Source organism: Lynx rufus, unplaced genomic scaffold (genome assembly GCF_022079265.1).
Source record: "Lynx rufus isolate CCGP_SWC_20201006 ecotype Redwood Valley unplaced genomic scaffold, mLynRuf1.p SCAF_2, whole genome shotgun sequence".
Lineage (NCBI taxonomy): Eukaryota > Metazoa > Chordata > Mammalia > Carnivora > Felidae > Lynx > Lynx rufus.
In genome coordinates this window covers 173,961,207-173,984,989 of record NW_025814834.1, presented here as the reverse complement: position 1 = coordinate 173,984,989, position 23,783 = coordinate 173,961,207, and the positions used below count along the sequence as shown (strand labels likewise).

The following is a 23,783-nucleotide window of genomic DNA, read 5'->3' as shown; positions in this document are numbered from 1 at the left end:
CTGGAATCAAGAGAAAGAGAACCAATGAGTAAGAAGTGGTCAAATGGTACAGAATGAAAGAGAATTCAAGTAAGATAAAGGCAGGAGATGGTCCATTGGAGTTGGAAGCAAAGGCTATCGTTCCTCACTGTGGGACCAGTTTCAGTAGACTACGTATTGCAGCGGGTCAAGAGGTGAGGAACTAAAGACAGACAGACTTCCTCAACTCCTAGAAAGGACATACATGTCTTCTTCTAGACCATGTATTATGATTTTTGCTTTGAAATTATGGTCACTACACTTCTGGGCAGCCCAAGAATCCAAAGAATTAACTGATTTATAGAGAGGGAGGAGAGAGTAGAGATTCCAGGGGTGCTATCCTCATCTAAGGTTATAAATAATAAAGTCTGTGAACAGTCTTCCCTGACTCTTGGATGTTTCAAAGCTAGAAATGAATTTCCTACGAGGGGAAGGGAGGGGGAACTATTTATTCATTACCTCTCATTGTACAGTGCTGAGGCTCTATATTGAATCTTCACAGCAGCCTGTAAGGGAAAAGAATTAGTCCTGAATATAGAAAAGTTAATGAAGCTTAGGGAATTTGTATACCTGACCACCCAGCTGCTACACAGTGAATATGCTGTGTGAAGGTTGCAACTGTGTTTTCTTCAACATATGCAGTGGGACCGGGGCAGCAGGAATTTCTCCCTCTGACCGAAGATACGTGAGCCTGGGGGTTGTGAGAGGGAAGGAGAAGCACACACTTGAAACAGTTGATGTGTGATTCCCGAGCTGGGAGAGGTCAGACCGCCATTTGAGAAGGAATTGGTAAAAAATAAAAACATAAAAAATAAAAAAAAAAAATACAAAATGAAACAAAGTCAGAACCAAAAAAGGCATCATGTAAGGTTAAAATTATGTGAATAATGATGTGCATTTGTTATTATAATGTTTTCCAAGTGCATTTCATTTTGAATGATATACTCAGATAGCACACATGGTAAGGTATAATTGGAAAAACGTGCAGGAGAATGGCCGCATTCAAAGAATAAACATACAGCTGTGAGGAGGTTAGGAGTCAAAGGGGTAAGCATATGGCCCATCCCCCAGGGATCTCATTAGTGCATGAGTGACCATATATGTAAGAGGCTAAACGAATCTCACTGTTTGCAAAGACCCACGGTAAATGAGACAATGACAAATCAATAGTAATTAGGCCTATAGGTTCTTATTGACCCAGATGTCTGAAACCAAATGCCCTGCCCTGAGATTCCTTGAGAGGCAAATGAAAAGATTTATAGATGTCTGCTTTAAAAAAAAAAAAAAAAAAAAAAAAGCCCTTCGCTTTAAGTGCAGTGATGGTATTCTGAAGTCGGATGTTGCTAGAATCATTGCAGACTCTGGATTCTGGCTCGGATGGACGTTCCTGTGGCTTTTGTGGTCAATGTTCCTTTTGGACCGTGAGCAGAGAGAGTTGGGAAATAGAAAACCAGGATGTGATCGTATTCTACCCAGGTATATGGCTCCGGCCCTACCCTCCAGGGAGGCCTCCAGGATCCTCTCCTAACACTGTCAGAGAATCATGCTAAAGCAGAGTTCGAATGTGGACTTTGACAAGTCTTTTCCGATCTGGGTTACAGATATGGCTTCAGAATCCCTCAGAGAAGGTTTTGTTTAAATTTGAACTTGGTCACTTGTCTTCACTTCTTTGAGCATCTTGCATAGGCTTGCACACGTGCACACAGACATACTCCCTCACTCTGGCACTTACATGGAGCAGTTTTGGTTTTCTATCCTTCCTATATTGGAGTTCCACATAAAATTTTTATTTAACCAAGGGCACCTGGGTGGCTCAGTCGGTTAAGCGTCCAACTTCAGCTCACGTCATGATCTCACAATTCGTGGGTTCGAGCGCTGCGTCAGGCTCTGTGCTCATGGCTCAGAGACTCGAGCCTGCTTCGAATTCTGTGTCTCCCTCTCTCTCTGCCCCTCCCCCACTTGCGTTCTGCCTCTCTCTCAAGAACAAATAAACATTAAAAAAAATTAAGAAAAATTTTTATTTAACAAAAGGGTTTGAAAACCACTGCTCTAGTTGTTTGTCTCTTCCTTTAATGTTAGTTTAGAAAACTTTTGGGAACTTCATGGGCTCCATGGGAACATTCACAGTGTCACAAAACTGGAATTAGAAATCTCTGAGCGACACTCCTAAAGCATTTTTGAAATTCAAATACTGTCATCTTGAGTTCCTTAGATATTACCCTCCCTTGGACATTGATTTCCTATGCTTTTCTTCCTGCCATTGTTCAAGCCGTGAGATCTTTCCAAGGTCACCAGTGACAAGAGGCATGGATGCCACCCTCTGATAAACCCACTTTCCTCTAGAATCGTTGGTACAAGACTTTGAGAATGAAGCACATTTAAAGAGGGGAAGGGCGACCAAATTTAACCTTTGTGCCTTGCAGTAAGATTCAGCTCCGTGAAATAGGTATTATGATACCCATTTTACATGGGATAACTGAAGTTCACAGAGGGCGAGTTACTGGCCCATGTCACCCAGCTACCGATCTGAGCCCGGATCTACCAGAGGGCCAGGGCCAGGACTACCGTAGCTCTCAGTCTCCTCACCTCTGTCTGCCTCTCCCCCAGACATGTGGAGACTGAGAGGTAGTGTGACTCCCTCATCCTGCATCCAAAGAGACTGAGCCTTAGAAAGGAGCAAGAACAAACGTGACGCCATTTGGTGCCTTTGGGTAGGAAATCAAGTCTCCTAATTCCTGATCTAACTGCATTCCTCTGTGCTGTCACTTCCTGTGGCCCAGCTCCTATGCTGAGTCCAAGAACTTAGGTTTATACTCGTCACCCCATCATTATTGTTACAATTAGCGATACAGATTTTTAAAAAATCCTTTACATATGTCCACTATTGTCCCGTTTACAAAATACCGTATCTTCACATGCATAGCCTCCTTTGATCTTGACAATAACCATGAGGTAAGTTGGACAGGGATTATAATATCTGTTTTTACAGATGCGAAGAAAGTGGTTCAGTAAGTTTGAGTAACTTTCTCATGGTCACACACCTACTAAGGGTAAAGCCCCTCCTGGCCCTGGTCTTCCGATTCCAAGCCTTTCCGCTTTGCACCAGGACATGCTGCCTGTTCTTGGTGATGACACTTCATGATCTGAGAGTACAGAATGCTGGTTTCTGGGGGTTTGGGTAGTTTCTTTGCTGAAGGTTGGGGACTCTGCTTTGTTTCTGGATCTGATAGGGAAGTACAGATCGTTTCTTTCTGCCGAAGAGTTTGCCTCCCGACCCTACCCCCCCTTTTGAAAACAAAATCAACGTCTCTTCCAGATGCCAAAGTGTATATGCATATTTGAACAGTCACCTGGATCTGATTAAGAAGGCTCGGCCTGTGGGTTTCCTCACTGTTGATTTACATGTTTGGCCAGACTTCCATGGCAACCGGTCTCCCTTAGCAGATCTGACACTAAAGGGCATGGTAAGTAACAGCCAGTCCTTGCACGAAGGTGCAGGCAGGCCAAAGGTCTACAAAGTTGGGAGGAAGCAAAGTGAGGGGAAAGGAAAAGAGGAAAAATAAACAAGGCAGGGCAAGGGCACACAGGCTTCTTGCAGATGCATCGCTTGTTGCAAAGGCCCTTGCTACTCCATAGGATGAGCTGCTGAAAGTTCTCATTGTTGCCGAGCCAACCTTGAAAGCGTTAAAAGCAGTATTTCTCACATTTAGCTACTGCTGCCTCTTTGTCCTGTGGAGCGGCTGGAAGTCATGAGCCCCTGCCTTGTGATTTTTTATTCACATCAGTTTGCAGAGTCATGTTTTCTGTCTCCATCCCCAGGCTGCCCAGTAAATAAGTGGTAAATATTACCACCCATGGTCTTGATTGCCATAACCACATGTCTGCTCAAGCTCTGAGTCAGAGCTGTTCCGAGTGCATGTTAACATTATTAGGATTTCAGATTAAGCTTTGCTAAAAGGAAAAGAAAATTAGTAACTTACACTGATGGATAAATTCAGCTGCTGGTGACCTTTGGGGTCACTGATGGTACAGAAGATTTTGGGCCCTCCTTTAGGAGCCAGGATCAACTTGTGGCAGAGTTCATAGCCTCCTAAACTAAGATAGAACACCCTGGTGGCCAGGCAAGATTAGGTGGCTGAGTGTAGGTAGTATAGCCATTGAGAATCGCATTTGAGGTTGGAAGAAGCACGTTCAAGCTAGAGAAATAGAACTCAACTTCAGTTCCCAGAAGCCAAGAGAGGCCACAAATAGGAAAATAAACCAGGAATTCAGAATCCAGGAAGATGTCAAGACGCCAAGAAGTCAAGAAGCAGAATGTGCAGTGAATGGAGGTGGGAGTTCAGAATGGAGGCCAAACCTGGCAATTCAGGGTTTACACTGAGTGATGGTAGAACAGGCGGCTGGCTTTGAGAACTTCGAGACTCAAAATTCTGTGGTTTTATGACTGATTGTATTGAGATTTTTAAAATGTTTTTATGATGCCAGTAGGAAGACCTGATCTTTATTTTCATTACCTAGTTGATACAATCAACTTCTGCCAATAAAAGGGGAGTCGCAGGAAAAGAAAAGAAAATGGGACATAGCCAAATTTATGTCTGTCTGGAGTCCATGAAGCGTGCCCACACCGCCGACAATGAGCTTGGCCTCCTTACTTGGCCTGCAGAAGCAGAAGAGGAAAGTTGGGAGAGGGTCATGTGGCCACAAGCTGCAGCCAGAAAGCTGCCCTTGCAGATAACTGACTCCTGGGTACCAACAGGTTGGGGTAGAACACATTTTGTGTGGGTACAAGAGTGAGTGACTTAACTGGAGACAAATACCTGAAGCCAAATGTAATGGGCCTTTAAAATGTTCACGATGTTAGGAAGCATGACCAGTTCATAAGATGACCCCACAACAATGCAGGGCTGTGGAGTGAAATGATCATGGGTCTGGAGCCCATGGCCTTGGATCTGGAGTCCTTCCCTCTCTTGCCAATTTCTGTCATACCCAGCTTCAGTACCCAGCATGGCAGGACTCATGGCTCCCAGTGTCTTTTCTCTGTTCCTTAAAACCAAGCCTGACACCCAAAGACTTAAGAATTGCCACCGTAAGGATATTCTTATAAAGGTAACGTCAATCCAAAGTGTAATTCCAAAGGAGCCAATGGAATGTTTTCATGAACGCCTGTCTCATTATAACAAGTACAGCTAAGTACATGCTTACCAAAGGAGGCTTCTTACACGGGGACATACTCCCAATTGTATCAGAAGATCCTAGTATGTTTACTTTTTAAAAAGTTTTACAAACATAACTCACATCTCATGTACTGTTTCTTAACAGTGATTTCCTTTTGTAACTGGCCTTGGGTTGGGCTTACATTGGAATAGCTGTCTCTCCATGAATTTACATCACATCACTAGAAGGAGAAGGTGACCTTGGTAAGACAAAAGGAAGGAAATTCTGGACTAAAAATTTCTCCCAGTATTTCTTGCTTTTTTTTGAGAGAGAGTGAGGGGCAGAGGGAGAGAGAGAGAGAAGGAATCCCACAAGGGGAAGAGGGATTTTTTTGAGAGAGAGGGAGGGACAGAGAGAACTAGGGCTCGTGTTCACCCGAAGTGGGGCACAAGCTCACCCGATGCAGGACTCGAGATCACGAACCATGAGATCATGACCTGAGCCGAAGTCAGATGCTTAACCGACTGAGCCACCCAGGCACTGCCCCCACCAGTATTTCTTTCCCTCAGTTTCAGATAACATCAAACTAATCACCCTGAAATCTCTACTGTCATGTTATCCTTTGTCAGAACCTGCAGTGACTACTATCTCCAGCACTCATTTAGTAGATCTTTATTTTTTTACCTAGAAGTGCCTAGCACTGCCGTAGATACAGTAAGGTACAACAATATGTATATTCACAGAGCATGTTTCAAGGGAGGGAAGGGAAGTGCTTGATAGAATGTCTACTTAGCAACTGTAATTGTCAGGATATTCCCAGTAGAGAAGGAAACCTATGTGATTTCTTCTTTTGGCTTCTGAAACATTTCTCTGGACATATACTAAGTACTTAGTATGTACTTAATTGACAGTCAACATGGAGATAAGAAAGAAACCATGTATTGCTTTAAAAACATACATATGCACAGTTTGCTAATATTAAATAGATTGGTTGCTGCTCTTAGTATCCATATGATATGTATTTAATACCAATATTAATGTCCAGGTAAATGAAGCCAAGAGGTTCCCATTTTATGCTACTTATGAAGACATTTGCTTATCAACTAATTAATTAAATATTTGAACTAATACAGGCCTTTTATAGTTGCTGGGCGATATAAGAATAACTAGATGTAATTCCAACCGTCAGGACTATTACTGTCAGGATGGGGGACTGGGCAGACAGAATATATAAACAGGTGATACTGGGCATGCCAGCTGCAGGTGCCACTTACTGTCCAGGGCTCCTTAGATGTGTGGGAGATGACTGCCCAGCCTAGTCTCAGAGGTCAGGACAGGCTTCAGACAGGAGGTGACATTGACACTGAGTGAAGCAAGGAAGAGGGTTTGGAACCAGGAAAACCATAGTAAATGCAGTGTTCTAGAGGGGAGGAGAACATGGAACATGAATGCCTCCAAGTTTGGTTCCCTGCATCATTATCTAAGCAATGATAGATTGCATTTAGCATTTTATCTTGGTAGTAAAAAAAAAAAAAAATCTCAAGAGAAGCCCTGGACCCTCTCTGTACTTCTGCTTTCTAGCACTACACTCTCCCAGTTCTTTATCCTTCGCTCGGTTGACTCTTGTCTCTTATCTTTGTTATTCATTCATTATTGATCACCTACTACGAGCACAAGGAAAAAAAGAAACTGTGGGTGTCCCAAATTCACATAAAATCAGGGAGATGATTATTGCGTGCATGTGAGTGTGTGCATGAACATTACACAGTGTGATACTTGTGATGCAGGTATCTGTGCAAGCCAAAACAGGTGCTCAGTGGATGTCTGACTTTGAATGATTTTTTTTTTTTATGTGACATTTGGGTAGTAAGACCTGATGCAGACTTCCTCTTCTTCATTTGAAAATACATGTGAGGATGCAAAAAAAAAAAAGGCATAAACTCACACTGCCTTTGAAAATTAACATATCGTTCAACTAGCAACACCGGCACCAACAGTCTCAGAGAGAATCTGGGAAGAATTTTTAGAATCTAAAAGACTAGCTGGAACTTGTTTCATAAACATAATACATGACATATAAGCAAAGTGGACCTCTAGCCTTGCAAGAGGTTAGACCTACCTTCTGCTCCTTGGCTTAATAACGCAAGGTCCCTTTAAGCCTAAGAACAGGGCAGTCCTCCCTCTATGCTGCTGCTGATGGTTAGGGTGTTTTGTTTTTTTGGAAGCAGCCAGTGAGTTTAATTTCCCAGAACTCTCCCACAACCCCAGACCTTATCTTCCCTTTCAGTTCAATCCATCAGAAAACTGCCAACCCAAGAGGCCAGCTGGGCAGGAAGACCCATCTGGGATGAATGCTGCCTCCCTACGTTCTGAGGGTCCCGAGTAAAACTCTGTTAATGGGAGTCAACATTAGGAAAAGCTGTGAATTTGGAGGAGGGCTATAGGTTTGCACATCTGCTGTCTGTTCTAAGGGTAGAAAACCGGGTAGTGGTGAGGCCAACAAAGCTACCCAAAATAGAAGCTGCTAATTAAAAAAAAAAAAAAAATTTTTTTTAATAGGGGCGCCTCAGTGGCTCAGTCGGTTAAGTGCCAACTTCAGCTAAGGTCATGATCTCACAGTGGTCTGCCATGAGTTCGAGCCTTGCATCAGTCTCTGTGCTGACAGCTCAGAGCCTGGAGCCTGCTTTAGAATCTGTGTCTCTCTCTCTCCCCCCCCATCTCTCTCTCTCTCTCTCTCTCTCTCTCTGCCCCTCCCCTGCTCATGCTCTGTATGTTTGTCTCTCAAAAATAAATAAACATTAAAAATATTTAAAAAAAAAACTGCTAGACTCTGGGAACTGGCAACTAGCTTTAGATCTGAAGAGGCATATCCAAGTTGCAGTGAGTGGGGCAGACAGTAAATCATGTGTACTCTCTGCTGGGAAGCACTGAATATGTATAGCTCTCTAGTTGAAATGAATAAAGAAATAATAAAGTGAGTCCATTAGAAAACAACATGTTGCATACAAAGCAAAAAGAATTACCATTGGAGCACAGGGAAAGGCCTCTTAAAGAATTATTTACTACTGAAACCAAAAGAAAATATTAAAAAGACTCGGCATATTCAGTAGGTTGTTTTTTTTGTTTTGTTTTGTTTTTTGTTTTGTTTTTAAAGGCACATCTCTGTGAAATAGGACAGAAACTTAGTGGGGGGAAAAGTGAGCTCAGATGGAAAGCCAGTGGAATGAGGAAAAAAAAAAAAGGAGATGATAAAGACAACTAAAAATACAGAATAGCAGAATTAAAACCTGCATTGAAGTCAATAAAAAACAATTTTTACAGAAGAAAATAAGATCACAGCTGCCATATGACCTAGCGTATATTTTACATTTATTAGAAAAAAAATTTGAGGATAGGGACTACCTATGGCTTGTGTACTTTTTAAATTTCAGCAGTGTTTAGGGGTGCCTGGGTGGCTCAATCGATGAGGCGTCCAACCTCAGCTCAGGTCATGATCTCACAGTTGTGGGTTTGAGCCCCACGTTGGGCTCTGTGCTGACAGCTCAGAGCCTGGAGCCAGTTTCAGATTCTGTGTCTCCCTCTCTCTCATGCTCTGTTTCTGTCTCTCAAAAAATAAATAAACATTAAAATTTTCAGCAGTGTTTAGGTCAAAGACCGGCATCGAATAATTGCCTTATGGCTAAGCAATTATTTCCGTCTTTATTTGTCAAGGGACAAATGAACAGTGACCTGCCTAAAGTCATTATGCCAAGAAATGGTCTGCCTAAATAAAAATGTGAGTCCTGACTTTGAGCAAGCACACCCCCACAGGCTGCCTTAACTCATAGCTCTTTACTCTGCACGATAACACTAGTGACTGTGAGATGGGAGTCCTAACACCCGTCTCACACGTGGTTTCACACCAAACCACACTCCTCAGCCTGGTCCTCGCTCCCCTTCTCTGAAACCTGGCCCTCTTCCTTTCTCCCATGTTTGTCCTTCCCCTGGCCCTTGGATTTAAGCTCTGACCTCTTTCTCTCCTCAGAATGGTGCTTGTTTCCTTCACACCCTTACGGACTCAGATTTCGGAAGTAGTCAGCACTCCTGCTTTGACCTGGCTGTAAACTCTTCTGCTTTAGAGCTGCCTGCCCTCAGAAGTAGGAACAGGGCATAACCCAGGAATCCTTCCCTTATGCGTGAACACATCATTTTCTTTTGTTCTGGTAACAGTTGGCTCCTGTCTATGTGCATGGCTGCTTCATTTCTCCTTCTGTGATTGACCTGTGGCACTAGGCTAAAAAGAGGTAGAGGCTAGGGATGTGGGCAGCTTAATGGTGTGCCTGGACCAAGTAGACATCTATGTAAATATTTCTCCTTTCCACTTGATAAATTAGTTAAGGGCCCTGCATATGATGTGTAAAGGGAGCAGAAGCTCGGGTCATAGCAATCGGTATCAAAGCATTTAACACTGATGGCTCTAGGTTCTTTAAAAGGAAAACATAAGAAAAAATGCTTGTATTTAAAGAAATGTGGCATGGTCATGCATCAAGAAAGATGAAGCTAAATATTCATCATCAGGAATGGTGGCCTGTTTTAGATAGTTTTTATGATTGTTTTTATTTTATTTTTTAATGTGTATTTATTTTTGAGAGAGAGAGAGACAGACAGAGCATGGGCAGGGGAGGGGCAGAGAAAGGGAGACACAGAATCTAAAGCAGGTTCCAGACTCTGAGCTGTCAACACAGAGCCCTACACAGGGCTCGAACTCACGAACCGTGAGATCATGATCTGAGCCGAAGTCAGACACTTGACCCACTGAGCCACCCAGGCACCCCTGATTGTTTTTATTTTAAATGTTTGGTTGGAGAGTTTTTACCCCTGTGAAACAGTAAAGGGAGCCCAGGGATCAAAGTCAGATCTGCATTGGCATCCTGCCTTGAAAATGTACCAGCTGTGTGACCTTTGACATTAGCTCTATGAGGTCAGTCTGCTCATCAGTAAGTGGGACAGGCTTCCTTACGGGATGATTGTCAGAATCAACAAGGGGGAGACTATCACACAGTGGACAGACATCAGCAAATACTTCAGAACCTGTGGCTTCTGCTCAGTGGCCCTTATCTGCGCATTAGAAGACGACTAGCAGGATTCTAAGTGTAGCCTTTGGATGCCAAGTAGCCAGTCATGAGCCATCCCCCTCAGCCCAAGGACCATCTGGACTCAGCAGCCACGGAGGTCAGCGGCTGTGCACGACCAGCTGGTGAAGGCGAACAGTCACTTGGTCCTCACAGAAGCCACATTTCATACTGTACAGAGATTAGTCTTTTCTCCACATAAGTCCTTAGGCTTCACTTCCCTTAACCACAGCAGGAAACACTCAAATTTTGTGTGCCTTACAAAACTTTAGTGCTGGAGGAATTTAGAAAGAGGGCATGCGTCTCGGTATATATGACTAGTTTCTATTCTCAAATTAATACTACCTCTTTGTTTTGGCGCTTTTTAAAACATTCTTTTCCTGAAATATCCAAGAAGTCAATTCATCAAATGTAATCAAAGAAGCAAGTCATGTCAGAAGCCTATCAGGCCATGAAAACACCATATCCCCCAGTGGTTGAAACGTGTTTTCTCTGCTTCCTTTTGCAAGAACAGCGCTACCCGGAACGGAAAGTTATTTTCTCGTGCTTTGAAGAGCTGTGATTTCTAACATAAGACCATATGCTGCTCAAACTGCTGGAGAGGTTGAGTCCTGCTCCAACGGCTCTTCAAAGCAAGCCCAGAGCAAGTGTGCATGTGAAAAACCGAGACAGAGAAAGGGAAGACTTGTGTTGTAAGATCTTAGCCGGTTCCTAGAGGACGGAACCCCAGCTAGAGACGGGCCTTGCTAAATAGTGTCCGATGTGGATGGAGTCAGCAATGCAGATGAGGCTTTGCAAGATCTCAGGAGGAGCCACAGGCTGTCTCCCAGTGGCTTCCTCTGATGGGGAGGAGGATGCCAGACCTGGAAGCTCATGGGCTGATTCAAGCAGCTCATGACTGATAACATTTATCAGGCTTGCAGGGATGTGCACTCTTTGACATGGGTTTGTTGATGATTTTGTTACAATTTAATGCCGGTTCATCTCACTGTTTTTGTTTTGTTTTGTTTTTACATATTTTTGCCTATGACAAATTGAATCATATAACAAAGCTTAATATCCCAAGTATCATCTAGCTGGTTTTCTGATAACGCATTTTCTTATTGAAGTATCTAGTTTAGCAGCTCGTATTTTGTTTTGTGATAGGTATCATTTTCTCCAGGACTGTGGCGTGTCAGGCACCATGACAGATGCTTTACATGCATCATCACCAGCATTTCTCACAGCTCTGCCTGACAATGTCATTGCCCCATTTAAAAGGACAGAGATGGGGTGCCTGGGTGGCTCAGTAGGTTGAGCATCAGACTCTTAATTTCAGCTCAGGTCACAATCCCAGGGTTGTGGGATCGAGCCCTGCGTTGAGCTCCATGCTGAGCGTGAAGCCTGCTTAAGATTCTCTCTTCCTCCGCCCCTCTCCCCTGCTCGTGCTTGCTCTCTCTTTCTCTCTCTCTCTCTCTCTTTCTGTCTAAGGTTCAGAGAGTCACAGCTATTTTTTTCCTAGAGGGGGAAAAAAACAGAAGTGATATTAGAAACCTGGTGTGTTCAGATTGAGGCCCCTGATATCCATTGGGAGGAAAAAAAAATTTTTTAAGGAAAAAAATGTTTTTAAAGAAAAAAAATTAAGTTTTTGTGTTTTCGTATTCCCACTCTGTTTTCAGTGTGTCTGCCATATTTTCTCCTCATTTGAGCGATTTTTTTTAAATTATGTCACAGATTCAGACTTTATTTTCTTAGTGCTTTCTCTCTTCCCTAACTATACCAAGCAACAAGTAAAACCCAGGAGAGGGAGGCAAGAGGAATATGAATTACAAATAAGAGTCCTTCCCAAGGTAGTATGGCTTGATAGAAGACCGTGGAGTGAATTGGGTAGAAACCCACTAGGAATATCCAACAAACAAACAGTGAGAAAGATCTAAGGCCAGGGGACCAAGGATGGGATCCAAATCCGTATGTAAATCATTAGTATATAAATCAAGACAGGCTGGATGACACCAACTAAGGACCTGGACAGTTGACCAGAACAGCTTTGGGATACTGGTGCATGAGTACATTAAAATGGCTTGGATCGGGGCACCTGGGTGGCTTGGTCGGTTAAGCGTCCGACTTCGGCTCAGGTCATGATCTCACAGTCCGTGAGTTCGAGCCCCACGTCGGGCTCTGTGCTGCCAGCTCAGAGCCTGGAGCCTGTTTCGGATTCTGTGTCTCCCTCTCTCTCTGCCCCTCCCCTGTTCATGCTCTGTCTCTCCTTGTCTCAAAAATAAATAAACGTTAAAAAAATTTTTTTTTTAAAAATGGCTTGGATTTAGAGCATCAGAAGCAGACAAAGATGTGAAGTGCCTGGTGTATCTGGGGCCTAGCAAACAAACTAATGTGTCACGTAGGGTTCACCAACAGAATAAGGCTGTAAGGGAGAATGTCAGTCTAGGCTTCGTGAGTTTATCAGTTGTCTGTTGCTGCTTGAATAAATTACCACAAACTTAGAGGCTTAAATTTCTTATCTCGCAGTTCTGTGGGTGAGAAGCCCGGGCTGGCTCAGCTCGTTTCTTTGCTCCAATTTTCGCAGGACCAGAACCAAAGGCTCATATCTGGAGGCTCTGGGAATAATCTACCAAATTCATTCAAATTGTCGGCCAGTTTGAGCTCCACGCAGTTGTGGGACTGAGGTTCCTATATCCTGGCTGACCGTCAGGTCCTCAGCTTCTAAAGACCACCTGCATTTCTTGACTCATTGCCCCCCTCATCCATCTTCAAAGCCACCAATGGCAGATCATGTCCTTCTCATCCTTTGAATCTCCCCGGTTTCCATTTCTGCCTCATTTCTTCTGCCTCCTACTCTGTCACTTGACTGACTCTTCTGCTTTTATGGGCTCACATGATTACATTGAGTTTATACTGCATAATCCAGGATAATTTCTGTGTTTTAAGGTCATCTGGCTAGTAACCAGTTCCATCTACAAAGTCCCTTTGCAGCAGTGCCTAGATTAGTGTCTGATTGAGTAACTGCAGGATGGGAATCTTGGGAACATCTTCAGAGTTGTTAACACATTGTGTTTTGTTAACATGTTTATCTGCATTTCCCAAATCTGGGTGAGTTTTGGGCGATGCCAAGTGTCATCCTTGATTCCTGATGCTTACTGAAACCTCCGGGACGTTTGTGTCCTTTCTCTTCCAGGCTGCTGATTATTTCAGACCTGTTCTCCAATCTCTGTCCTCTCTCCAGAGGTTTTCTATACATTTTTCTCGGATCCTTCTCATTTCCCTGTTGTCTGTCCATCAGCTCTGCCCTTATTATTGACTGAGCCAACAGAGCATTTTTGCTGTTCCTTTGTTTTCTCAAAAGCTTTCAACCAATTCCCCTGAGCCTTGGATACTCCATCAAGCTCTGATGACCCTAGAAAACCTCAGGACTGGGGATCCTGTTTTCTTGTCTTTGTAATCTTTAGAGACCCCTTGAAAATCTATTTCCAAGCTTTTTTTTCTTTCTTACTAACATATGTAACTAATTCCTTTAAAATCACTAAGAAGGAAAAAAAAATTAGCTAACTGAATTACTACTATCTTTTTTTGAACAATTTCGACAATTTTAACGCCTGTCAGCCTTTAATTCACAATGCCAAGGTTAAGGGCACTTATTCCCACAATTTATTGTACAATATGACCTTGCTGAAATGCACATTGCTGGGCCCACACCAAATATTCGGGAAATCTGGAGTTGGAGCTCAGGAAGTCTGCATTCAGCGAGGATCCCAGGAAAAGATGAGGCGTGCTCAAGGTCTCACAGCTCCTAAGTGGCAGCAAGACTTCAGGTGAAGTCTATGGTGAAATTCATCTGTCCTTACTATTTACATAGTGAGTGAAGGTGTGTAGGTTGATAAGGACTAGGACTTCTCCAAGGAGTCCTTGCAGTGAGTCCCTCATCATCCTACTCGTGGGCCCTCATCAGGGGCATCCTGTTTGTCCACACTCCTGGATGTCCATATCTTTAACATTATGATCCTCATGCTGATGATGATGAACAGGCATTCTGCCCTGTCTTCCCCACGCTGGATGTGCACTAGTCTTCGTGCATTTAAGATTGAACCCTTCGTGCATTTAAGATAAAGAGAACAAACATTTCGTAAGAGAAAGGAAAAGAAAATCAACGCTAAGTGTCATTGGCATCCCAACGGTTTAGCTCTTGTAGACTCAGTATAGCTTCCTGAAAATGTAAGACACTTTGCAAATGATTTTTAATCTTCACAAAAATGCCTTGAGGTATCATTATTCCTACTTCATGAATAGGCTTCAGAAAGGTCACCAAACACTCCGTTGTGCAGCCAGCTGGAGAAACGTCAAGATCCAAACCCAGGTGTCTTCCTCCATAGCTTGTCTTCTTTCCATTCACCCACACTTGTCTTCTAAGCTCAGAAATTCCACATAAGCATTTTATAATTATCATCTAGGATGTTGAAGTTATCAGCCGTAGTTTGCATCTCTTTGGCCACCATATGCAGCTTTCACACATCTCTAAATATTAATTATAAAAGTTTTCTCTTACAGTTCTCCTTGTTACACAATAGCAAAATAAATAAAATGTGCTTACCAGTGCAACTCTCCCATGGGGCTTCCCCGCACATTTCACTGTCTTGCCCAAACATTCAAAATAGGCACATGCACATCTTCTAGAAACACACTCCTTCCACTTATGCTTTCTTCCTACTTCCCCTTATTGATGGAACGATTCAGCCCTCAGATAGGGATATCTGCTCATCTGTCACGTCTCAGCTTTCTCACTGGTTATAAAGCTGCACCTCCCCCCAGGGTGTCCCTGGCATCCCTGGGCTACTGCTGCCACTTCCCTACCAGGCTGGCTCCCTGACAGGCCTCTGTAGTCTCCTGAGTGGTCCACATGGCAGGCACTCCTTAGGGTCAACAGCCATTTGACTTTCGCCAAGGCATGGTTGAAGTCCCTAGTATTTGAGAGAGAAATCAAATGGAATTCATGATGAGGGGCCCTTCTGGAGTCTCCATCTGCTTATCAGATGAGATGTCAAGCAAGCAGGGCCCCAGACCACAGTAACTTCTTTAGAGAGAAATGTCTTTCACTGAGTCACGTTTCAACTCCCTGGCCCTGGTGATGTTGGAGATGGAGTGAGAGAGCTGTGCTTGCTTAGTCCCGTTCGTTGCTGAGTACCTTCTTCCTTAGAATAATAATGTTTTCTTCCTTGAAATACAGGTATGTTTTATTTATCAGAAAAAGAAAACGCTATGTCACCCGTGTGGCGTTCCTTTTGCCAGAGCTCCTAGCAAGCTTAGGAGTTAAATTTAGTGCTCATTTACATGATCTCATTCTCAGTTTCTGGAGAAAAGAAACTATCTTCTCTCTTCCCCCCTATGATTTCTGAGCTCTGGGGGCACTAGACATTTAGACAAGGGGCCATGATACTTTTGTTGCTTGAATATTAATACTGTGGGGAAAGTCTTACGATTATTTACTGCAGGATAAGAAAATAAAATCTGGGGGAACCTGGGTGGCTCCATCGGTTGAACGTCCGACTCTTGATCTCAGCTCAGGTCTCGATCTCAGGGTTGTGAGTTAAAGTCCCACACTGGGCTACACACCAGGTGTGGAGTGTACCTAAAAAACTAAAAAAAAAAAGAAAATGAAATCTGGTGATATTGCATCCATCCTGTCTTATGGGTTTTTGCTAATCAAGAAGGATATAAGAACCAGTTACATTATAAATGTCATACATGACACTAGGGTTCCTAGTTAATTAATAGCAGAATGTGTCTTATATCCAAAGTCAGATTTCTTCCCCACCCCATCACACTGTACCCAAATCTGGTCTTCAGGACCCACCTACTGAGAGATGTGAGTCTGCCAAGCATGCACATAACCCAATCACACAAAGGGTCACAGCTTCATTCACATTGATGACCAGAGAGGGGAGCCAGAGGTAGCGTGCCTCCTGGACTGGTTCTGGAAGGCCACTCTAGGCCTTGTCCCAGTTGGCTTTCCCGGTAGGTAAGCTGCACAGATGCTGTTGAGGCCAGGCCAGTAGAGAAAAGAGAGACCATTCATGATGAGCGATCTTTATCCAGGATCATCATGTGATACAGTGCTGGTCGATGACATGAGGTATTTGGCTGAAGGGACACACGACAGGGCTGAAATCCTGCCCACTCTTCTCCTTTTTATAATTTATTCTCCCAAATGGGATGCCTTTTGCATTTAGTCTGCCTGGAGGGGGCACCTTTTTCTAATTCACACAAAGGTTCCAAATGAGTAATGGGCTGCTCTTTTACCCCAATGATCTCCTCTAAGCCACTGTGATGAGGGAAGCTAAGTGTCGAGTCTGGGCGGTGAAGTGGGGTGGGGTGGGGTGGGGTGAAAGCCTGGAATGAGCAACTAGAAGTGATCTTCCACTCTTCGTTCTTGGGGCATGGAGTAAATGGCCCTCCCCTCTATGAATATATGAGGAGCTGAGGTGGTAAATATTATCCTCCCGTAATCGCGTAATTAGGCACAAAAGGCTAGGATGTTAGGAAAGACAGTGGTATACAAAGGGAAAAAGCATTGTCATTAATTCACACATTCAGCGGATCGTAATTTAGTACCTACTATGTGCCAGACATAGTGCTAGGCATTGGAGATACTGTGTGAGTATCACAGGTAGTCTGTCAGAACAGCTAGGTTCTGGTTTCCATTGTATGTGTTCCCTGGGGCACGTTATTTCCTTACACACATTATGAAGTGAACTTCTATAACATCAGCAGTGTTCATGTTCTCCTTTACTGCCAGTGTTTTTACTATGTGTTTAGGTCTCTGGGGAACTTTACAAGGGATGTTCCTTCACACTCGAGTTATTGGCTTGGGAAGATGCATACCCAGAATTCCCCTCTAGTCTCTCATTCAAATCTTCATGTTCCTGTGTGTTAAAATCAAAGCTCAAATTCTCATCTGGTCACCCAGTCATTTGGCAAGAGAAACCATTAGCAGGTAGCTCTACTTGAATCCAATAATGCCTGCATCAACAGACTTCAGTGAGTAGTCAGAATAGCTAGAGCAGAGAATACTAAGTGAGGAAGGACATGTACAGATGTTAGAGAAGTAGGCAGGGGCAAGCCAAAGAGGGAGCACATAAAACAGCATAGGCATTTCTGCCTCGAAATGAGGTCAGTGGACAATTTGTAACAGGGAGTAACCTGATCAGGTTTGTATGTCAGAACACGTACTTACAAAATGGTGGCCTGGATTGAAGAAGTGAGCAACAGGACGAAGAGAAGGGATGGATTCGTGAAAGATTTGGGAGATAAATGGACACGACTTGGGAGACTGTAAATCTGAGAAGAAAGGAAAAGTCAGGGGAGAGTGCTCTCAGGTCTCTGGTTTCGGTGACAGAATGGAGTCTGCCCTGCAACAGGTCAATACGGCCCCTTAGTCCTGGCTCAGAGGGCAGTCTGGAGAGGGTAATTAAAGGGGACTGGAGAGACCAAGGAAAAGGACCTGGGGAGACCGCTCAGCTCTCCTCTTTTAATGTCACCACCTCATTGCACTCAAGATCATACACACCGTAGGCTCTGAGTAAACCTATGTTACGTTGATTAATTTTGTAATGTGAAAATACAGAGCAAATTCTGGTATCGATATCCATAAACTTCAGAGTAGGCTTGAAGAACCCCGCAGTTTTTCACCCTCTAGAAATATCCCAAGAGAAGATGTTAATGAATGGGAAGTGTGAAGGAGGGACTGTTGAACAAGTCTTGAAGGCATCTACATTTAGCATCCTGTTCAGTTCTGGAATCTCTCAGAAATTGACATACTCCATATAAGCATGTGGTTCCGATTGACTTTAATGGGATTCCCTTGCAAACCACAGATTGTAAATTATCCCCTAGTAGGTATAACATTTATAGGAGACATATTATTTTACTCTGAATACCCCCTCGATGCTGTTACACTGAATTCTGACAACAGCAGAGCTCAGAATAAGATCATCTTTTACTAGAATGCCACTGTTCCATGTTGATTTCTCTAAGCCAAAGAAAATGGGTGTTTATAATAAAAGAACATTTTTTTTAAAGAAGAAGAAAGACTTAATTCCATGCTAAGGAATATCAAACACGATTTCCGTATGGTATTTGTTTTGTTTTTGTTTAATACAAGGCAGGGCACTTTCTTTTAGAGAAGAAATGATAGTTTTTCCCAGGTCTGGAGATTAAACAGTTTGGTAGTCATTTCACGTTCAGCTCACAAAAAGGGGATTTGCATATGAACTTGTTTGGGCAAGAAAACACATCTGAACGTGTTTCATGGGAACTATCTCTATCCATGGCAGCTCCTTTTGGCCATCTCTTTCTTTTCTTTTCTTCATCCCTCCAGGTCACCGGGTTGAAACTGTCTCAGGACCTCGATGATCTTGCCATTCTCTACCTGGCCACAGTTCAAGCCATTGCTGTAAGACCCTTTAATGCCATTTTTAAAGAGAGCGAGGGCTATCAATAAACTTTAGACCGCATGCTCCTCCAAGATACATCATGTGCTTTTTGCGACAGAGATTGTTAATTGAAAGGGAGCTTGCCAAAAAGAGATGCGTGTCTTTTAGGAAGGAAATCTTGATGAAGTTCTTCACCTGCTTCACTAATCACCTCACATGGCTGAAAGCTGAAAGGAGCTCAAGCCTTTGAGCATCATAGTTGTTATGTATGTAACTTGTCTTCCAAACTCAATTAAATAGAAGCAGATGCCATGTATGCCTGCATTAAGAAAAGCGGATGTTAAAGAATATGCACACTTATAAAACACATGACATCGTTCCCTTCGCAAAAGGATTCATTATAGGGTTCCTCTAAATAGTAAGCATCCTTAGAACTTGGAAGTGTTTGTTTTTAGGTCATTAGCAGCTTCAGCAAGAGGTTCAGATGGTTAAGGAGAGGAGGGGAGAATTTAAAGTGTTAGGAACTCCTATGCTGAAGATGAATCCAAAGTGAAAACAAACTCCTAAAAGCTCAAACATCATTCTCTAAGGACTCTTATTCTCCCAGAGGTGATCATGTTAGGAAGTGCATTTTGGAGGAGCAGGTCATGGCTTTCTGAGTTTCAGAGCTGGGAGGAACCCCCCAAATTATAGCTAATCAAGCGAGGCTTAGCCACTCTGGTAAGAGAACCTGGACCAACAGAAAGGAAAAATCAGGCCAGTAAATTCTGATTCAAAATTTATTTTTCAGAGACACACAGAAAGTTTCCTGGTTCCTGTTATGTGGACATATTTATATGCCGCTCAGTTATTTTGTTTCTCCATATACCACTTCCATAACCTTATTCCTTCAAATAATAGAACTGCATACATTTTTTCCATATATCCATATCACTAACAGAAGTGCTTTTCTTATGTCCCCATTTGTCCATGTAGCTATGTTGAGAGAGTAGAGCTTTCCAACCACTAAGAACATACAGTCTTATATGCCCCAGGCCAACTGGATTGGATGAAACAGTCCTTTTAGTTTATTTATGTGCCAGTTTGACTATCTTCCTGAAGCAACTGTCATTGATTTAATAGCTTGGCTAGTTCAGTGGCATCGATCAGCTGGTCCTACTTATGGGACCTTGGTCAAAAACAGGTAATTCTGATACCTGTCTAAATGGAGGGAGTGAATAGTAAAATGAATATGAAGGAGAATAATGGGCATCAGTCGTCAAGACAGTTATTTAGTGATCCTATTTGATGGTAATAATGATAATCATGATGAATAATTTAGTTTTGGGGTATTATGTGCCAGGCACTGTGCTAAATATTTACCAACATCATGTGACTCAACCTAATGAACTAGGTCTTAGAATCCCCATTCCGCAGGTTTGAAACCTACACTTAAGCAAGACCACTTAACTTGCTCAGTTTCATGTAGCTTAGCGAGTAGCAGAGCTGGGATTGGTGGCCCCGGCTTTCTAAAATAAAAGTAGCTATATGGAGTATTGAGGAACTTTGGTTTTCTGATCCAACAATGCCATTGCATGGAAGTCTTCGAGTGGAATAAAATGACCACATTGAAATGGAAAATCTGAGCTGTGTGTTGCTCGTCCTCTGAGTACATGCCGAGAGGCAGACCCAGGGGCACCATCACGTGATGATAATGACCGTTGCCTTTCCTCGACACCCACTAGCTGTGCCAGGCACCAGAGTACCACCCACCCACCTGTGGCCTAGGACAGCTACCCTGTAAGCAGGTGAGCTTGTCCTCATTTCACAGACAGGAAAAAGCACCTGGCGAGGTCAGAAAGCTAGTGCTCAGTAGAGTCACATGAGGAGCCTGAGAAGTGTCTGTCTCGCTCCCGATCTTCTGCTCTTTCCACTCTCCCAACCTGCATTTGCTTTTTGATATGCTTGTAAATGCTACATGGAGGAAATAAGCTTCCAGGCATTTCTAAGGCCAGTTTTTATTTTACACATCTTAGCAAACTTTGTTATTTTGGCCAGGATCGCCTCACAGAGGCACCCCCCCTTCCGTGTAAATGAGGTTAAATATAATGCAGGCTGGGTGGAGCCAGCCAGCTACATTTTCCCAAATACCACACAGTTGGAAAATCAATCTTGTATTCAGTGGGTTGTACATGTATTAAAAGCTATCATATTTATTCTGTCCATCGCCTTAATGACCTTTATAATACCGCAAAGGGAAGGAAATTTAAGGCCTTTTTTTTTTTTTTTAATAAGGTTTCATTGTAGGGTCAACTGAATTGTGAGTAGTTCGGTCTGTTTTGCAAAGGTAAGACAGTATGCCGATCTTTCAGGCAGAAATGTGCATTTCAAAGAAGTATTCTGATAACAGATATTTTCCCATGATGTTCAACTCGGGGGAAAAAATGGTTTTTTTGTTTCATTAGCTCTGAATATTGCCCTAGCATCTATATGTTGTGAATAGATGTGGTTGGTATTTTGTAGGAATAGAATGAAAGCGATATTGTAATGAAGTTAACTTGGGACTGTGCGAAACTCTCCATGAAGTAAAATTCTCTCTTGATCACACTGAATTGAAAGACTTGTCAAACAACCAGTTTATCCATAGCCTGTTCATCTATAGTTTTCTTTTCAGAATAGACCCTTAAAAAGTACTATTTGCATTTGAAGTCTCTCGATTTGCATTTGGTTCTGTACATTCCCAGTGGACTAGCCTGATTTTAATTTAAATTTCTCTGTGAAAACATTTTTTCCAGAAAGGTGAGCACAAAATCATTTTAGCACAAAGCCCCGTGGCAGGGCATTTAAGGAGGGTGGGACATTTCACAGAGTGGAGCCTGGGACACCCGAAGGGAATGCCCTGTTACTGACTGAGTGGGAAATTCCAGCCAACAATGCCACATGGGGGAGAGGCAAGGCTGTCACAGCCCCTCCCAAGGGAGTGCCTCTTGTGCAGATACTTTCTTGCCTTTTCCCAAGGGAATGTGCTTTGTGTTACCCTCGGCTCTGGCCCGCTAATCACATGAACCACACTTCTCTGGTTTCAGAAGTATCAGACATACCAATTTTGCATGGTATTTTCATGCATGTTGGGGGGAACCTGTCCTCCCCCAACACAGACCCTCAGGCAAGTCATAGAACTCCTACATGGGGATAACAAGGTGCAGTTTTTGAGTTTGTCATAAGATTGGAGACGACATCAAAATGCGTGGCAGAGCACCTCGAGTATAGCTAATAACCAAGATAGCGCTCATGTCCAAACACCTGCCATGTACCCGACACCCTTGTGTGAGTTGTGCATACGCTGTCTATAGTGGCAACCTTGCAAATAAGTATTACTGTATTTCATCGAATCTAAGACCACAATAAAAAAAAATGTTACTTGCGTGTTAACATTTCTGACAATTCGTAGAGTTTTAAGATAAATGAATGTGATGTTACCATTCCTTTTTAAAAAATGGGAATTGAGTCTTAGGTTCCATACAGTTTGATTCAAGAAGTAGGTGAAATGTCTTAACCCCAACCTAGGTTTCTTGAATTGAAAAGCCATGCTCTTGGGGCGCCTGGGTGGCTCAGTCGGTTAAGCGTTCGACTTCAGCTCAGGTCATGATCTCACGGTCCGTGAGTTCGAGCCCCGCGTCAGGCTCTGGGATGATGGCTCGGAGCCTGGAGCCTGCTTCCAATTCTGTGTCTCCCTCTCTCTCTGCCCCTCCCCAGTTCATGCTCTGTCTCTCTCTGTCCCAAAAATAAAAAAAATAAAACTTTAAAAAAAAAAAAAAAAAAGAAAAGCCATGCTCTTAACTACTACAGGCTCATGCCCCTTGATTAGACTAGAGTGTCCTGAAATCCATAGACACCAAATGATCCATGGTGGACGTAAGGGCATCTGTCGACCTTCTAAAATCATTCATAATACTATTTTGTAAGTGGCTTTTTTTCTGGAAAGGTCAGTAGGTTTTATCATATTCTCAAGAGGGTTCATGACCCCCCAAAAGCTTAAGAAAGAACATCTGGGGGTAATCAGCCACATGCAATAAGCAGGATCTGGCCTTATACAGTACAACATGTTTTAATTTTTTTTTAACACACTACATCTGTGGATTATTTTTGGAGGCCCAAGTTTCACCTAATCCATATTCTTGCCAGATTCACGAAGAGCTGAGGGCCCCTGGGCTGGAACTGCTGAGCTTTTGCTCCTGAACTGCCCCCGTCTCATAATTTACTACACAGCATTCAGGATTTCATGCCCCATGCCCCCCCCCCCTTCTAGCCACTCCCTCTCCCAGAGACACCGCCAGACACAGGGAAGACAGCTGTCCAGACTGCCTTGTCAAAAGAGGCTACCCTCGCCCTGCATCCCACCCCTGCGGGTCAGAGGGACATCCTGGCCACTGCCCAAACCCTCTTCCTTTACTTTGGTTACTCCTCTGATAGGGCACGCCCTCATGCTAAACTGCCTTCTTCTTCTCTACACACTTGGGTACCAGCTTCCCAGCAACATGCAGGATACCACCTCACAGTTTTCTCTCCAGCCCTAACCCTGCCTTCTTGGTGGCTGTCCCATCTGTGGCCTCCTAGATCCTTGACCTTCTTACGTTCCCTGACCTTCTCCTCCCTCTGCTTCGTCAATTCACCCCCTTGTCCACACCTGGGACTGTGTCATCCCTCAGAGTTAATCGCTCTCTAAACATCTCGAGGGCTCTCTCTCACCATCAAAAAACCATTCCTCTCTCATTTCCCTCCAGAGCCACTTTCTCAACCATTGCCATGTGGCTGCCTCACAAAGTCATGTCACACTCCACCTTTTTGTTTTAAATCCTGGCCCCAAATAAATGATGACTCATGAACTTCCAGTTTTTGAACCTCCAAATAAACTGATTTTTAGCTCTTCATGTATCCTAGTTAAAACTAAAGAATCGTACGTCGGCATTCACCCTGATGACCCCACAGCAGTGTCCTTTTCTCAAGCATCAGCGATTTGTACTGAGTTTAGTGAACTTAGCAAGATGAGGAGCATAACACATTTTGGGGAGATCCTAGTACATGAGGGCTGAAATGAAGC

The 23,783-nt window shown here is 43.3% G+C and overlaps 1 protein-coding gene across 7 annotated transcripts in view; it reads left to right on the top strand.

Moving 5' to 3' along the window:
* FGGY (FGGY carbohydrate kinase domain containing) overlaps positions 1–23,783 on the top strand; it is a 419,346-nt gene that overhangs the window by 310,064 nt on the left and 85,499 nt on the right. For 6 of the 7 annotated variants that reach the window (XR_006963068.1, XR_006963067.1, XM_047085932.1 and 3 more), the window contains 2 exons: positions 3,335–3,482; positions 18,649–18,723. Coding sequence is in view for 5 of the 7 variants with exons in the window: in XM_047085932.1 (XP_046941888.1) it covers positions 3,335–3,482; positions 18,649–18,723 (223 nt within the window). In the remaining 2 variants the exon portion in view is untranslated. The remainder of the gene's footprint in view (positions 1–3,334; positions 3,483–18,648; positions 18,724–23,783) is intronic. The other variant, XM_047085935.1, reaches the window with a different exon arrangement.